The 13,552-nt window shown below is 41.3% G+C and overlaps 1 protein-coding gene across 1 annotated transcript in view; it reads left to right on the top strand.

Moving 5' to 3' along the window:
* The first annotated feature begins 1,381 nt into the window (after window positions 1-1,381).
* The window catches only part of LOC141146828 (voltage-gated delayed rectifier potassium channel KCNH8-like), a 758,049-nt gene continuing 745,878 nt past the window's right edge, over window positions 1,382-13,552 (top strand). Inside the window, exon 1 of the mRNA XM_073633462.1 lies at window positions 1,382-1,869. Coding sequence (XP_073489563.1) covers window positions 1,794-1,869 — 76 coding nt within the window. The 5' untranslated portion in view covers window positions 1,382-1,793. The remainder of the gene's footprint in view (window positions 1,870-13,552) is intronic.

Genomic DNA, 13,552 nt, shown 5'->3' with positions numbered 1-13,552 from the left:
ATTCCTACTGTATTAAATTGTATTGTAATTCTACTGTCTGCCAATATGCTGTAAAAGCGGAGCTCCACCCTAAAGTGGAACTTCTGCTCATCGGATTCCTCCCCCACTCCGGTGCCACAAATGGCACCTTTCAGGGGGGAGGGGGGTGCAGATACCTGTATAATACAGATATTTGCACCCACTTCCAGGAATAGCTGGCCACAGATAGCCACAGATCCCTGCCCCCTCCCCCCCCCCCCCCCTGTTGAGTTCTGGGAAACACACAGTTCCCACAACACAATGGGGACCAATGAAAACGCACTTGCGCATGCGTAGTAGGGAACCGGGCAGTGAAACTGCAACGCTTCACTTCCTGATTCCCTGACCAAGGGTGGCGATGGAGGCAGCCGAGAACCGAGTGATGGCTCGTCATCTGCTGCCAACATCACGGGCACCCTGGACAGCTAAGTGTTCATTTATTAAAAGTCAGCAGCTGCAGTATTTGTAGCTGCTGGCTTTTAATATTTTTTTTAAAGGTGGATCGCCTCTTTAAGCGCTGTGCAAACTGTTGGTGCTATATAAATCCTGTATAATAATAATAATAATAATAATAATAATAAATACAAACACACACAAATGCCATTTTCTATCTATTTATCTATCTCTCTCTCTCTCTCTCTCTCTCTCTCTCGAGAGAGAGAGAGAGAGAGAGAGAGAGAGAGAGAGAGAGAGAGAGAGAGAGAGGCAGATAGATAGATAGATAGATAGATAGATAGATAGATAGATAGATAGATAGATAGATAGATAGATAGATAGACATGTAAAATATGAGTAGCCTGGTAAATTGTATGGTAATTGTACTGTCTGCTCTTATGTTGTAAAGCGCTATGTAAACGGAATAATAATAATATATACAGACACCAATGACATTAAATATATACTGTATATACAGAGGCATGTAATATGAGTAGCCTGGTAAATTGTATTGTAATTCTGCTGTCTGCCATTATGTTGTAAAGTGCTACGTAAACTGGATAATATCAATAATAAACACAAATGACATTTTATATCTATCTACATATTTATCTATCTATATATATATATACAGACAGACACGTGAAAAATGGTATTGTAATTGTACTGTGTGCCCTTATGTTCTAAAGCTCTATGTGAACTGAATAATAATAATAATAATAATAATATATAGACACACAAATGACATTATGTCTATATGTTGTCTATACAGAGACATGTAGCCCGGTATATTGTATTGATAGGGTAGGTAGGTGAGGTGTAGAGGAGCCCCAGCCCTGCCCATCAGTCCAGCTCTTAGACAGGCTGTTACCTGGGAGCTGCCTCTCCATCCCCCCCCCCCCCCCATGTCACGTGATCCTACATCTGCCAGCCCGGCGGAGAAGAAGAGAAGAAGAGAATGAAGCAGACTGGGGAAGGGGAAGGGATGGTGTTTCATCCTTAGTCACATTCAGCACCCCCAGCCCGGACAGCTCCCGGTGTACTCTGTACTGTACTGGGCTGTATTGGGCTGTATTGGAGACCTGTGGCTTTGTCTCCCATCTCCCGCACTTCACCCAACTTGGACTGAACTTTTGCCAGTTCCCTCCCCTCGCCCTTTGTCATTGCCTGGTGAGGGCAGAGCCATGCCTGACAAGTGGGTGTCTTTTGGGCAGCGGGTGTCAGGCTGTGGGGGTTAAGCAGCACTTCTTCCCTTTGGCTCCCCCTTGTCTCCCGCACCCCCCCTCCCATCTTCCTGGTATACCGTCCGCCCGGCCGTGCATGGATTAGCCGCTGAGAAGATGCCGGTGATGAAAGGGCTGCTGGCCCCGCAGAACACTTTCCTGGACACTATCGCCACCAGATTCGACGGGACCCGTAAGTGTTAATGAATGGACCGAGTGCCATCTATGTCTATAATCTGATGGCTCTATACAAGCCTATCTGGTGTACAGATAGAGAAGCTTAACGGACCTTTGTGTGCCTAGGCTCACTCCAAGGAGAAGGGCTTTGTTTAATTACAGCTATAGAAAGAACAAAGGTAGACGAGCTAGGCTTAGACATGTGAAGTGTATGTAGTGCTAGGCTTGGACACGTCAAGTGTACCTACCTAGTGCTAGGCTTGGACATGTGAAGCGTATGTAGTGCTAGGCTTGGACATGTCAAGTGAACCTACCTATTGCTAGGCTTGGACATGTGAAGTGTATGTAGTGCTAGGCTTGGACATGTGAAATGTACCCAGTGCTAGGCTTGGACATGTGAAATGTACCCAGTGCTAGGCTTGGACATGTGAAGTGTACCTACCTAGTGCTAAGCTTGGACATGTGATATGAAGTGTACCTACCCAGTGCTAGGCTCGGACATGTGAAGTGTACCCAGTGCTAGGCTCCGACATGTGAAGTGTACCAGTGCTAGGCTTGGACATGTGAAGTGTATGTAGTGCTAGGCTTGGACACGTGAAGTGTACCTACCTAGTGCTAGGCTTGGACATGTGAAGCGTATGTAGTGCTAGGCTTGGACATGTGAAGTGTACCTACCTAGTGCTAGACTTGGACATGTCAAGTGAACCCACCTATTGCTAGGCCTAGGCTTGGACATGTGAAGTGTATGTAGTGCTAGGCTTGGACATGTGAAATGTACCCAGTGCTAGGCTTGGACATGTGAAGTGTACCTACCTAGTGCTAGGCTTGGACATGTGATGTGAAGTGTACCCAGTGCTAGGCTCGGACATGTAAAGTGTACCAGTGCTAGGCTTGGACATGTGAAGTGTATGTAGTGCTAGGCTTGGACACGTGAAGTGTACCTACCTAGTGCTAGGCTTGGACATGTCAAGTGAACCTACCTAGTGCTAGGCTTGGACATGTGAAGTGTATGTAGTGCTAGGCTTGGACATGTGAAATGTACCCAGTGCTAGGCTTGGACACGTGAAGTGTATTTAGTGCTAGGCTTGGACATGTGAAGTGTACCTACCTAGTGCTAGGCTTGGACATTTGATGTGAAGTGTACCTACCCAGTGCTAGGCTCGGACATGTGAAGTGTACCCAGTGCTAGGCTCGGACATGTGAAGTGTATGTAGTGCTAGGCTCGGACATGTGAAGTGTACCCAGTGCTAGGCTTGGACATGTGAAGTGTACCTAGTGCTAGGCTTGGACATGTGAAGTGTACCTAGTGCTAGGCTTGGACATGTGAAGTGTACCTACCTAGTGCTAGGCTCAGACATGTGAAGTATACCTAGTGCTAGGCTTAGACATGTGAAGTATACCTAGTGCTAGGCTCAGACATGTGAAGTATACCTAGTGCTAGGCTTGGACATGTGAAATGTACCTAGTGCTAGGCTCGGACATGTGAAGTGTACCCAGTGCTAGGCTTGGACATGTGAAGTGTACCTAGTGCTAGGCTCGGACATGTAAAGTGTACCTACCTAGTGCTAGGCTCAGACATGTGAAGTATACCTAGTGCTAGGCTCAGACATGTGAAGTGTACCCAGTGCTAGGCTTGGACATGTGAAGTGTACCTAGTGCTAGGCTTGGACATGTGAAGTGTACCCAGTGCTAGGCTTGGACATTATTCACCTCCACCTCCTATCCTTCATCTCCCAATCTCACATCATTGCCCCATTGGATCACTGTTGGTTGGGATAAACCCGATAAGTATTGTCCTAGGGGTATTCCGCTTCTGCATGCCTATGATGATATGCTATATGAACTATAGCACTTTTCCATTTAGTAGACAGCCAATGCTCTATTTATTATGGGATTGTCTTATTAACCCATGCAGGGTCTGGGTGATCCATGAATTTGGATGCTGACTTTCAGATCCATCTCTAATAATGAATTATGATAGACTCTTGCTTTGTCTAAGTGATGAGTTGCTGCACCATGTATGGGTTCAGGAGATTACAACATTGCTGGCAGCTCACGTGTTACATGTATACTGTTTGCAGTATCTGTGTGATGAGACAGTCATTCATACACTCAATGATGATAAAACGTGAGCACTTAATACACTTGTGGAGAGAGAACATGTCATGTTTGGTAGCATTTCAGCTTCACAATCAGACCTGGTGTGACTGTTATAGATAAATGTGGTACTTGGATGCCACTAATCATCATTCTTTAAATGATCCAAGACTGTCCATGTCGCCTATATGGTCGCCTGTACTGCTCCTGTGCTCTAGGGGTGGCTACATACCCATAATGACAGTTCATCTGCCTGAAAAGTGCTCACCCAGCCAGTGTATTGAACTATTCTTCTTCTTCCCCTAGCTACTCCGGGGACTACTCCATGGACAGCTGCTTAGCAGATTTTACAATACAATTACTGAGGCAATGATATGTGTCTAGCTTTACAATTTGATTACTAAGGCAGACAATGCATGGATGGATCGGATGCACATAGCACACTGCTAGTTCCTTTCCCAGTCCCTTATAAGAAAAGCCATTACTACTGATATTGTCGGGCTCAGCACCATGGACAGTGTAATGTCTATCAGCACCCAACTGAGAGCTGCATAAGGCAAGGGGATTGATTACAACCAACCACAAGGCTTTATGGCAGAATTCCCCAACCTTTATCAGCTTGTTAGTTATTTGTTACAGTAACAATTGATGGTGGAGGCATACACTAAAAGCATTTAGCTGCAAAGATAGTAAATGTTTTAAATATAATACTTTATCAAAGTGTTGTTAAACCCCAAAACAAACATTTAATATGTTGCAGAATACCAATCCTTAAGAGCCGACTTACACAGGGGCGGCTTCAAAGTCGTCCGACTCTGAAGCTGCCCCGTACATCGCGACTCCAGCGCGGCTTGCAAAACGACATCTGTATAGAAGTCAATGCAAACCGCTCTGAAGTTGTCCCAAAGTAATACAGGAACCTTTTTCTAAGTCAGAGAGACTTGAGTTGCTCCTATAAGAACGGTTCCACTGCAATGCATGGAGCGCAACTTGTCAGGCAGCTAAGTCTCCTGACAGGTCGCCCTGTGTGAACCGGCACTGATGTGGTGGCTGATTGAATTTTCTTTCTTTTTTTTTTTGGCTTTTTTCCCCTTTATTGTCCCCTGGTGATCTGACCAGTAACACACTTCCTGTCTTAGGCTGGCCATACAATTTCCTTTAGATTTACCTTCAACTATGTAGTGAAAGGGCCTATCTGATTGCATATGAATTGAAAGTGTTTTGATTTGACCTCATATTATATGGTTTTGGTAAATCTAAAGGAAAACTGTAGAAGAAAATTGTATAATGTATGGCCAGCCTTAGCACTCTGGATGGAGGAGCAACAGAGACACCTTTCGACAGCAGCACTACCCTCTGGGGAAAGGGCAGTGTTAGATGCACTACCAGATTAAAACTAAATTTATAAAATAGGAGTATACAGGCCCTATACAGTACAGTAGAGGGACTAAATTTTTTCAGTTCACATGGACCAGGGCACCATCTCACACCGCATTACTTGGTGGGGTCCTATGAAGCTAAATTACACAATAATACTAAAACCTAGAGGGGCGGAGAGGTCTGACCTCCTAAAAGTAGCGGTATAGCCAGAGTTAAAATGAGCTTTATTAAGAAAAATATCCAAAGACAAAATCACACCATCTATAGCAAGATACTTAAGAATCCTCCAAATACCATATTAAAAAAAAAGGATTGACAAAGGTGTCACCTTTAAACTTTTTGAGCCCGAGCCACCATCACATTCAAACACACTGACATGCATACACTATATATGCCTAAAGCATGGTAGCAAGTAATCACAAGGGACCAACCCAGACCACCATCTAACACCTGCTACCAGGTTCTGCAGAACAACAGAATCTGCTGTGGCACTGTATCAATCCACCTGAAAATTATACATAAAGCATTTAATAGCAGCATATAGCAGCACTAGCAGATTAGACAGACATGGCTAGCAAATAAAACTCTTATGCCCCGTACACACGGTCAGATTTTCCGACTGAAAATGTGTGATAGGACCTTGTTGTCGGATATTCCGACCGTGTGTAGGCTCCATCACACATTTTTCATCGGATTTTTCGACACACAAAGTTTGAGAGCAGGCTATCAAATTTTCCGACAACAAAATCCGTTGTTGGAAATTCCGATCGTGTGTACACAAATCTGACGGACAAAGTGCCACGCATGCTCAAAATAAATAGAGATGAATAAATAATAAAAATAAATAAATAAAGAGATGAAAGCTATTGGCCACTGCCCTGTTTATAGTCCCGATGTACGTGTTTTACGTCACCGCGTTTAGAACGATCGGATTTTCCGACAACTTTGTGTGACCGTGTGTATGCAAGACAAGTTTGAGCCAACATCCGTCGGAAAAAATCCTAGGATTTTGTTGTCGGAATGTCCAAACAAAGTCCGACCGTGTGTACAGGGCACAACACCTTTTAAGCAGTTACAGCAACAGTTTTTTGTAATTTGAGATACAGGTTTTACATAAATGAATAAAAGCTGTACATTGTAAGCACCCCAGTCAATGTTACATTTGTCTTAACTCTAACTGCCACATTTGCTGGATAGCTTGGTCTGTTAAAGGCAGTTGAAAAATAACAGACTTGCTGGCAGGATCACCTGGTGAAAATAAAAGCAAAAAATGAATGCAGCCACCACATTTAAGAATCGGTAGGCTGTAATAAAATCATGTTTTGTTTTTGGGTTTAAGCATTCTATGATGCAGCATCTATATATGCTGCCTTAGGGCACTGATATAATGGAGAAGGTGTAAAGGCAGGCAGGTACTTAGCCTCCTGATTAGAGTATCCTGCCAAAGGGAATAGATGGATTTGAGACTCATATGTGGTATCTGCTTGCACTGCTTCAGTACAACAAGCAGGTGAGGGTTTTACATGTAGGCAACATCCGTGTGGCATATTGCTTAAGGAAATAATCTCCTTATCATGAAATATCCTGTTCACATCTCTCCTGCCAAGAGCATAAGCTTTATGAAAATGATATGGAAAACCTGTCTTTGTTTAATTTACCTAGTTAAGATTTCCAGACAGGCTTCTCTGTGCCTGTTTATTCAAAAGAACCACTGAGCAAAGGTATACTAAGGTGGAGGATCCTGCGCCCATAAGGTCAGGGTACGCTTACATAATCATTACTTCCTTCTAATTCCATCTGTGTGCTAACATTACATTCTGTTGACAATAATCCAACAATTTCATTTTGTTTCCCTTCTCCTGTCTTCTCCTTCATCTAGAAAGGTAATCAAGATCTTAAAGGGTTTAATGAGAAAACAATCCTGAGGCCTAAACAGAATAGTCAAATTTAATTTTGCATGAGACATGATAAGGCTCACATTTTTTTCCTTGCAAGGTTCACATTTTTTTTTTACCATGCCTTTGGCACTGTGTACTCTGCTTGCTGTCATCTATGCACAGGTCTGGAGCAAAATACTCTAGATACAAGCCTAAGAGGATGTAGTCAGAATGTATCTACGGCTGCTAGTTGACACTGTTGGGTCTCCTGCTATTGTCCTGTTTTACAGATGAATAGTGTGTGGAGTTGGACACATTTATTTTCTCTCTGATTAAGGCAATGACTGGGCAATGATTGCCTGCAGTTATAGTTGAACAAAGAAATGACAAATCTTAGTGATTTATTCATGTGTAAAGCCTCAAGTTTAAATAAAACTCCGCTAGAGGAAAAAATAATTAAAATGCACATAATGATTTGCAAAACTGAATGATGAAGTAAAAAAGGAAAATAGTAACACGATTCTGTGGCTCCCTGGTAGTTCTAATTGCTGTCCAGCATGGTTCAAGGATTTTGAAATTTACATTGCACAAAGAAGTGCAGTGTCATGCACTGACTCAGCAGTTGTATGGTACATTTTTCCTTTTTATCATTTTCTAGCTTTTCTTTAAACGCACCAGCCCAGCAAACCAGACATGAACTGGCTGCATTGAGTGGGAGGGATGGTGAACATCCCCATAGCAAGAGGGGAAACAAGCATGTGACCTTCTGTCATGGATGCACTTCAGCACTTTGGGGGGGACACTCCCAAAAAGAGGTAGCTCTCCCAAACCACAGATGCCTGAAGGTGACAAACACTGAAACCCCTATCCATATTAACCTGGTCTATAATGGTTATGAAATTCCATTTAATTGTACCTTTATTATAGAGACATTCAGCTACATGTGTTTTTGTTTTTTTCCCCTACCAAAAGCCCTGAAGAAGCACCAATCTCCTGAAATACATTGACTATATTTTATGTCTTACACAAATAAAGCAATTATTAATCTCCAAGGGGAGGGGGGTGCCTCTAAGTGTAGTATGAAAACAGTATCATTTATTGCACAGGATTAAAAACACTTATAGATATAAGTGGGAGTAATGCTCGTCATAAGTATGTAGTCCTGGCAGTTCTACTGCGCCCCACAGGCTCCTCGCATGATCCGGGTAGCTGAGAGAGGTTCTGGTAATCCAGCAACCCGGATCATGCGAGGAGCCTGTGGGGCGCAGTAGAACTGCCAGGACTACATACTTATGACGAGCATTACTCCCACTTATATCTTGTAAGTGTTTTTAATCTTGTGCAATAAATTATACTGTTTTAAAACTACACTTAGAGGCGCCACCCCCCCTTGTTTCTTTTATATGTTTTACAGAGTTGCTGGACACACTCTGAGGGTGGCTGACTCTTTTTAAATCACCCCCTTACCATTGTTCAACTTTTTTTTTTACCTAAAGCCTGACTAATCAAATGTACATTATTACAAACTAAGGGCATTGCCTCCTGGAGCACCAAATACCCAATTTACCATTATTCTCCAACAGGCTGGAGTTTCCAAGATCTTCTATTCACGCATAGCACTTATTACTTACCTCCACAAACTGCTTTATAAGACTTATGTTCAACACATTTAAAGACTTTAAAACAAAAATCACAGTTTTAAAATTACATCTTGTTCTGGTTCTCCGCTTTAACCAAACTCTGGCATATACACAGTATACAGTATGTAAATAAACATTGGTATTTTTGTGAAAGGATTGGGCTGATATTGCAGCAGGGAGCCATAGATTTCCTTGCTTGTGGTAGGTGAAAAACTGAAATGCTTAGCCATTATTAGCTTTTCACCGGTGCAAAAGCTGTATTTTTCTCTCTTCTTTTTCCTACACTTTATCACAAAACTTCTTGCTGGTTTCAACTTCAATTTTTATATAAATCCCAAAAAAGCTTGATCAAACTGAGATGAAAAGTGAACTAAGTCAGACTGAGTGGAATTACCTGGCTTCGCTCATCCTGTATAAATAGGGACTAGTGTCTACTTTGATACCAGCCTCATCACTGTCAGTGCAGCTCTCTGTAATTCTAGTTTCTTTTATAACTATCTAACTATGGTCATAGTTCAAACCTCCAGACAAAGTCTCATCATGGTCCTGTATTCCAGCTCTCTGTAGCTGCAAAATTACTGTTATTATCGTTATATTTATTTTCTTTTATCCCTGTAGTCATAGTCTAGTATTCATATATTCTAGCCTTATTGTGTTCTTCATAGCTCCTCCTTAGCATCAGCAATTACCAGCATGGCCCTTTATAGGTCCTAGTAAGTCCAACTCTGCAGGGCCAGCCTCATAACGTATGTGACATAAAGTACAGTGTGTTTTCAGTGAGAAAATGTTTTAGCCAATGTTACTATGTTTATTTCCTAATGAAAATGTTAACAAGACTTTTGGTTTGTTACATACTTCCATATTTTTGTTACTGTATTAAAGAAGAACTGAATTGTGGAAGCTGTGCACACAAAGCCAGGCAGAGGGCAAAGGGTTAGTCACCAGTATTGTCTGTTGTCCCCCTGCAGAAGATCTTTTCATAATTACTGATTTTCTAAGCCTTGTTCTTCACAGTGGGGGTTATTTATTAAAACTGGAGAGTGCAAAATCTGATGCAGCTGTGCATAGAAACCAATTCCAGGTCCTATTGTCAATGCGTAATTAATTAAGCTTAAGTTAGAAGCTGATTGGCTACCATGCACAGCTGCACCAGATTCTGAGTGCATTAAGTTTCTAATCTCCCCCAGGGTTATTTACTAAAACTGGAGAGTGCAATATCTGGTGCAGCTGTGCATAGAAACCAATCAGACTCCGGGTTTTATTGTTAACGCCTAATTGAACAAGCTTAGGTTTGAAGCTGATTGGCTATCATGCACAGCTGCACCAGATTCTGATTGCATTAGGTTTAGTAAATCCCATTCAGTGAGTCTGTGGAGGTGGTCAACTCGGTATAGACTTGCTGGTATTGCATGTCAGGGCCTCCCACAAAGGGAACAGTGGGCAGAACGGTAGTGGTAGTAGCTTAGGCATTCTCACATAAAAAAGTGCAATTCTGTTTTTCAAGAGGAATTATGGACAAAATGTACACTTTTAGTGTAATGCTTCGGCACCATAGATGTTCCTTATAACATAGAAAACATTCTCTTTTTCCATTCAGGTCCCTTTTATTTTTTTTTATTATTTTTATTTTGTTTTAAAGTGTTACAAACTAAAGAATTACTGGGCCAGTACAACTAGACCAGGGGCACAAAACTTTTACATAGTTTCAAATTTGTAAATGTACAAAAAAAAAAAACCCTTAATTCCCCTTAACAAGAGAGAGCCATATATGTACCATATATAAAGAACAATTGGATCAGGACCAGGCAAATAATGCTACTGAGAACCAGTGGCAGTAACTAAGTTTGGGAAGCATGGGGCAGGGCCAAAGGGGAAGCACGCAGATCCCCAGTGCAGGGTAGCAGGCATTCCAGGAAATGTGGACTAGTTTGATCTTAGGGTCCATGTTTAGATAGAAGAGGGACCCTCCCAAAGGATGCTATTCCCTGACAACACCACTTTCCCCCAGCAGTAAAATAGGTCAAGACCACTTTAAATATAGACATTAGCAGATTAGCCACTAGGAGAAACTTTTAATGGCGTAGTGCTATTTCAGTCTTTCTCTAAAAAACAGTTGAGCTAGCATTTTAGCCAAAAAGGGTATGCAATGCTTACAACTGGTTGCTAACCTATGTAAGAGAGATGCGTATACTTACCTAATTTCATGCCATTCTGGTCCAATTACAAGATCTCCCTTGGTAGGGCTGGTAAAGCCTGGAGTGGTGACATCACCTATAGGCTTCAATGGCCCATCCGTTGTTGGCGCTTCCTCCTCTCCTCTTCAGCTGCCACTAACTGACCAGATGAACAAGATTGCATGATTTGACCAGAACGGGCTGAAAATAGGTAATTATATGCATCTTTCTTACACAGGTTAGGAAGCATCGACATTAGGAGGGGGGTGAGTATTTTTTTAGATTAGTTGGTGCTAAGCCAAAATTCTACTTAGTATGAATAATACTATGAAATAGTATAGAGAAGCAGTTAAGCACAATTGTGTAGCACAGCGAAGCTGAAGCAGAGTCTGTATATATAATGAACAAATATGGCTGCTCTGTGTGTGTACTTCATACATAGAAACAAGGTTTTTAATCACTACAGCATATTAAAGTATAACTGACGACAAAACTTTTATTTAGTTTTGAAGAGAGTGGAGATTGGTTAGAACACCTGTCAGGTTTTTATTGCCATTTCTATCCTTGTTGGGGAAATTCACTCTTTATTTGTCTGTCTTGTTTACTAGTATCATGGAAATGAATCTAAATGAAAATCCCAAACTTTGGGTTGTCAACAGAACAGGAATAGAGGAGAAATCTTCCAATGTGGACACTAGTTCTGTTGACTTTGCAGGAATTTCCTCTCACTTCCTGTTTTGGCTATGGGATAAGACTTCATTCAATCCAAAATGAAAAAAAAAAAGTTTTGCGTTTTATTTCTACTTTAAAAAATATTATTCATGTCAAGTTGATATTTCACAAATTTAGCTGAAAAAAAAATAAAAAAAAAGTAAAAGACTATACAATTCCTTTTAAGGAGATTTAACTTAGGCCCCTTTCACACGGACGGACCGTCTATCCGTTTTTCTTCTATCCGTCGACGGACGACAATGCATTCCTATGGGCAAACGGATGACCATCCGTTACCATCAGTTAACCTCCGCTTCCGTTTTTATCCGTTTTTTTTAACGTACAAAGCTACGTCCAGATCCGTCAAAACGGATATTAACTGACGTTAACTGACAATGTCCGTCAACGTCCGATCAGTTAAGATCCGTTTTGTAGAAATAATTCAAAGTTCATACTTTAACAAATAAAAAAACAAAGTGAAAAAACCTTTATTTTAAAAGGGTTATGCAGAATAATAAAACTAAAACTGTTTTGAACATACCATGTGCTTTTGTGTCTTTTTATGCTATCAAACACAATGAAATACCCAAATTAATGAATTAATAAATTAAAATTTGCACTGCATTATATATATATATATATATATGTACTGCCATGAAACTTCTCCTGATGGAGATAGAAAGTAGTCGGCAAATTGTTCACGCATGGCAGTGTAGGATGGGTGGAGTAAGGCTTTCTAGGTAATTTCTTTAAATGCAAAGAAACTGCTGTAAATGGATGAAAACGGATACAAAAACGGATGAAAAAACGGATGTAAACGTGTACATTAACGGATGAAAACGGATATTAACGGAACGGAAGACGGATGAAAACGGAGATTAACGGAACGGATGACGGATGAAGATGGATGAAGCAACGGATAAGAACTGATACGTTTTTAACGTGGCTAAACTGATGGTGCCCGTGTGAAAGGGGCCTTACAGGTGAAATAAAATACAAATCCCTGAAGAGCTTGTTAGTGTGAACGTTATATGTTTCATGTTTGTAATAAGAAAGTGTCTGTCTTTATTTATACTACATAGGATGTTCTACCTGGCAATGACAATGTTTAGGAAAGCTTTACTACTGACTTTGTTTTGGTAATTCCTGATTTGCCTGGATATCCTCCGGAAACATGTTTGCATAGTGTGCTTGTTTGTGATCAGAGCGTGAGGGAAATTAGCCCTTGCATAATAACCAGCCAGTGGCTGAGAAGTGATATTAACAATTTCATGCAACGTTTATATACAGGGATTTACTATGCATCACGGAGAGGTTAATATTTATGGGTGTTAATACATATCTTATGTGACGCTTCACTATTCCTACTGCTCAGTTACAGCAATTATTCTCTTTTTCTGTTGGATGCATTTATCTGTTATTGGTTGATTTCTTCTCTCTACTCCCCGTTGCAAACCCAAAAAGGGTCAGTCCATCCAGGACTGAAATTTTTGTTTTAGCAGATGACAAAGACTAGAAAAGCTAATTGTGAATTTGGGACTCTAGTGTGAGAACTATGCACTTACACCTGTCTTGCTCATTACATGGGGGTTCCACTCTTCATGCCGGGTTTTTAATTACATTTTATTTTCATGGAGAATGCAGCAGGAGCTGCAGGATCACACATTGTGGTCAGGGGAAACCCAAGAAAGCGTGAAAAGAGTCAGGAATTATGATTGGGAGTACTTGAGTATGAAAACCCCATGTGATGGAAGCCATTGGGTGCTTTAGTCCACCAAAATGGCAAAACCCACCAATTTAATCTCTAGGTCTAGGGCCTT

The sequence above is a fragment of the Aquarana catesbeiana genome, linkage group LG06 (genome assembly GCF_042186555.1).
Source record: "Aquarana catesbeiana isolate 2022-GZ linkage group LG06, ASM4218655v1, whole genome shotgun sequence".
NCBI classification, from domain to species: Eukaryota; Metazoa; Chordata; class Amphibia; order Anura; family Ranidae; genus Aquarana; species Aquarana catesbeiana.
The sequence above is the reverse complement of the archived record's forward strand: the minus strand, read 5'-3'. Positions and strand labels throughout refer to the sequence as shown.